The following is a 4539-nucleotide window of genomic DNA, read 5'->3' as shown; positions in this document are numbered from 1 at the left end:
TTTGCTAAAAGAGATTCAAAGATTTGATTACAAGGCCACCTGCAGTCTGGTACTCTAGTTTGTCGTCTGGAGAGAGAGTGGGATTTAGGTGGGCCCCACGATTAACGCGTAGGCGTAGCAAGTCAAAGCTTTGTGTAGGCAAGGCATGCAAGTAAACTATTAAATAAAACTTGCATCTTCCACACCCACCCACTCTGCCCTTGCTCAGTCAACCAACCACCCAAACAGTACACACTAGAGACGTGTGGTAAGTACAGGTAATTTCATCTCCTACTTGATGGACCACCGTGGTCCGTCCTTTGTTCTCAGTCTCACTTTTTCAATTTTAGGCAACTATATAGGCAAATTATATTTTGATTTTTGTGATTCAATTGTGTCAATTTTGCCTATATAGTAAATTATCTTCTAATATCAAACCACTAATAAATTTGATGTAAAGAACCCTAACCTATTAAGTTGATGTAATGATAACTCTGCACATTTGCATTCCGCAGATGCAACTCTGTAAATGCTTTGTCTTTTTGAATTTTGTCCGCATTTTGCACATGCACCTCTGCAAATGCATCTGTCTTTTTGAATCTTGTCTTGGAACACAAGTGATTGAGCTGATTGTTTATCTTACCAACACTATTAGTGGTCTAACCCTAGAATCTAATGGAACATATTTTTTAATAATTGTAATTCAATGATATATTTTTTATTTTGTCAATTTATTCGACCAATATAGCACATGACACACATGAATGAGCGAATTTTATATTGTTTTTTGTGAATTAGATTCATTGCCACTTACACTTATCACATGCTATTTCTTACAACTAAATTAACAGAAATAAGCATGTGTCATTGGATTTCAACGTTAGAAAGCCGTTTGCCTCAAATTTTCTACGGCCACGTCAGTGCCGTTCCTGACATTTTAGAGGCCCGGGGCAAAAATTTGAAATGGGCCTTTGTACAAAATATATATAATTTTATAAATTAAAAAGAAAATAATACTTTCATTAAACATAAGATGATATCACAGTTTATACAAATTTTGAACAAGAAATAATTAAAGTTACATGGCCTCTGAACATACAAACTTTGAACAAAAAAGAATTAAAGTTGCAGCCCTTAGACTTGTCAAAAAGAGGTTCTTCAACAATTTGAGCAACCATGTGATCAAATGCACCACCTAACAAACACAATTACAATAAGATAAGGATCAAAACAGTCAATGAAAATGCCTTCTTCTAGCATTTCTAGAAGCAAACTCATCAATAACATTATCAACTTCAAGGTTTTCCAACATATTCTTTTCAATACATAAGATTGCCAATCCATTTAACCTTTCCTGTGACATAGATGACCGCAAGTATGTTTTTATTAATTTTAATTTTGAAAAACTCCTTTCAGCAGAAGCCACAGTCACAGGTACAGCCAATAGTACTCTATAAGCAATTGAAACATTTGGATAACAATCTGCAGCTTTTACAAACTCTAGAATTTCAATAGTTGACTTTAATTCTGTTGGCAAAGCTACTTGTAATACTCTCAATTCAGAAAATAAATCATTCGAATCAACATCAGACAAGTTATTATGTTTGAGAGCAGCCTCAAGATTAACACAACACTCTTTCAATTTATCATCATCTAATGAAGTTAATTTTATTGAATCAAACAAGAAACCAAAAATACCTTCATATGTTTTCAATTGATCAAATCTACTCTTTAATGAAGCAATAGCAATATCCACAACAACCAGAAAATAGTTAACTCTAAAAGATTCTTCCACTGATTGTGTTGTCTCATCATGTTCATTTTCATCAAACTGTTTTTTTCTACGAGTTTGACGTTTGTTAGGAAAAATAGGTTCAATCCCTATATCAGATGCAATGCTTTTGGCAGAAATCATGGCAGATACAAACCCATTATCCCTATATTTTTCAAAAAAACAAATCAGCCCTTTCAATTGTTCTATGGCAGCATCAATACACAAATCTTTAGATTGCAACTTTTTGCTAACCATGTTAATGCTAAACAAAATATCATGCCAAATAGTCATACCAAGTATAAACTCAAAATTTTCAAGTGCATTAGCTAAACTTTCAGCTTCACTCTTTGACTTGGCATCATCACTACTTTCATGTACTTCCAACAAAGCTTCTCTTATTTGGGGAGCTTGATATTTTATGGCTTTAACACTATTAATTCGACTCTCCCAACGTGTTGTAGACAATGGTTTTACAGTTAAACCATGCACATTATCTTGTAAAATTTGCCATCTTTTTGGAGAACTAGAAAATAGACAATATATGCGTTGAACTATTTCAAAAAAAGACACCGCTTTAACACAAGAGTGTGCCATATCACTAAGAGTTAAATTAAGACTATGACAAGCACATGGCATGTAGAAAGCTCTAGGATTTATATCAAGTAACCTCTTTTGTACCCCTTGGTGTTTCCCTTTCATATTAGACCCATTATCATAACCTTGTCCCCTCACATCATCAATATCAAGATTAAGAGATTCTAGTACAGCTTGTAATTCATTAAAAAGCCCCAATCCAGATGTATCATCCACTTTTAAAAACTCTAAAAAGTACTCGTGTACTTTTATTGGACTAGTAGATATGTCTACACATCGTATTATCAAAGTCATTTGTTCTTGGTGGCTTACATCTGGAGTACAATCAAGAATTACTGAAAAATATTTTGCCTCTTTGATTTTTTTAATAATTTCACTTTTGATATTTAAGGCGAACAAAGCAATCAACTCATTTTGAATTTTTGGACCAAGATAGTGATAATGAATCTTATGATCTAGAATGCGTCAAACATGATCTTTCATTACTAAATCAAATTCTGCAATCATTTCAATCAAACCCAAAAAATTACCATTATTATCTTCGTATATTTTAGCATTACTCCCATGAAAAGCCAAACTACATTTAGCAAGACATTTTACAGCAGCAATTATTCTTACTAAAACTTGTTTCCATCTTTGTTTCTCTTCTTTAATCTGCTCTTGTATGTCTTTATCAATTGTTTCATTCTTGTTCAATCTGATTCGCAATTCATTCCAAGTGTTCATGTTAGTAATATGCTCAATACTATTCTCATGTTGTTTGAGCCTTTCACTAAGATGTTTCCAATCTCTAACTCCTTCACTTGCTAAAAGACTTTTATTGTTACATGATTTAAACAACTTGCAGCAAAAACAATAGACTTTGTCCACATCTTTTGAGTACACTAGCCATTTCCTATCTTGATTCTCACCATTTGATAACTTTCTAACATAATATGCATAAGAAAAATGCCTAAAAGTATTATCCAAAGGAAATTGGAGATTATTTTCTCTTCTAGGACCTTTTTCTACTAAAAGATCCTTTGTATTGTTATCTAGGTTATCCCAAATTCTTGGATCATAAATGTCCAAAGGAGGAGTTGGTTGTTCAGTTTCGTTGCCCAAAATTTCAACATTTTCATTTTCACCTAAATCACCAACCTCCTCATTGAGTTGAATTTCATCATTTTCATTTTCTCTTAATTCTTCTAAGTGACTTGGTTCAGCAAGTTCTGGTGATTCATTGGCCGAACTTTCACCTAAAACTGTTTTGTTAGCAATAAATTTATCAAGAGCTCCTTTTTGGGATTGTGTTAATTCTTCTAATCTTTTTCTTTTTTTTCTTTTTTCATTTCCAGATAGATGTTTCTTAGACAACATGTTTATACTAGAGGCTAGACCCTAAAGATAACAAATAAACACACAACACAAGCAAACAAATGATAAAATTGAAAGAACAAAAAAAAAAAAAAAAACAAAGAACAATGACACCTGAATTTAAGTTCCAATAGAAGACTTGATCGTTTCTGTTCGGATAGATTTGGCAGCAACCCCCAAGTCGATGCTCAAGTTAGCTGTTACTAGTCGTTTCCCCTGAATTTGGCAGCTACCCCATGTTTATGGCTTTATGCTAGAGCCTAGAGATAACAAATAAATACACAAACGATGAAGCAAACAAATAATAAAATTGAAACAACAAAACAAAAAACAAACAAAGAACAATGACACCTAAATTTATGTTTCAATAGAAGACTTACCCCAATTTTGCAAATTCCCTAATTTCTTTGCCCTGTCTCCAAAGACTCTAAAATGTTAGGACTTAGGAACAGCACTGAAATGACTCAAGAAAAAATTGAAGAGGGCGAGCAGCGAGCTGAAAGATTAACTTAAGTCTTCAAAGACTTCAATTTGAATAAATTGATTTGAGATGAGGAGAGTCGAAGAGGGGGACTGGCAGTGGGCGAGATGAAAGAGAGAGAGACTGATAGAGAGTAAGATATTTGTTTAAGAAAAGGAAAACCTTTTCAACTTTCAGCTGCTTCTTTTTAATTCCCAAGATATATGCAATGATTATGCATTTTGGGCCACTAACTATGGGCCCCATTAACCAGCAATTATATATACTGATATACATACCCACGTTTTCATTTTTGTAACAACACACTCTCAGCAGCAAAATTTTATATATATATATTCTAATTTTAAATATTATA

The 4539-nt window shown here is 33.1% G+C and overlaps 2 protein-coding genes across 2 annotated transcripts; both read right to left on the bottom strand.

The window, feature by feature from the left end:
- Positions 1 to 1083: 1083 nt before the first annotated feature.
- LOC147299553 (uncharacterized) lies at positions 1084 to 4200 on the bottom strand. The gene is made up of 2 exons (XM_086229257.1): positions 4084 to 4200; positions 1084 to 3963 (listed from the first exon to the last, which is right to left on the bottom strand). The coding sequence occupies exon 2, from the start codon at positions 2639 to 2641 to the stop codon at positions 1214 to 1216; it is 1428 nt and encodes a 475-aa protein (XP_086085383.1). The 5' UTR covers positions 2642 to 3963; positions 4084 to 4200; the 3' UTR covers positions 1084 to 1213.
- Positions 2813 to 3706, bottom strand: LOC147299554 (uncharacterized). The gene has a single exon (XM_086231103.1). It carries the CDS (start codon positions 3704 to 3706, stop codon positions 2813 to 2815), a length of 894 nt encoding a protein of 297 aa, XP_086087229.1.
- Positions 4201 to 4539: the final 339 nt, after the last annotated feature.

This window comes from Dryas octopetala, chromosome 1 (genome assembly GCF_963921425.1).
Source record: "Dryas octopetala chromosome 1, drDryOcto1.1, whole genome shotgun sequence".
In the NCBI taxonomy this organism is placed as follows: domain Eukaryota; kingdom Viridiplantae; phylum Streptophyta; class Magnoliopsida; order Rosales; family Rosaceae; genus Dryas; species Dryas octopetala.
Note: the sequence above shows the minus strand (reverse complement) of the source record. Positions and strands in the feature narration are given on the sequence as shown.

What these genes read in the sequence shown, in the direction of transcription:
- LOC147299553 (XM_086229257.1), bottom strand. Translation starts at nt 2,641, where the DNA reads ATGACTTTGATAATACGATGTGTAGACATATCTACTAGTCCAATAAAA.
- LOC147299554 (XM_086231103.1), bottom strand. Translation starts at nt 3,706, where the DNA reads ATGTTGTCTAAGAAACATCTATCTGGAAATGAAAAAAGAAAAAAAAGA.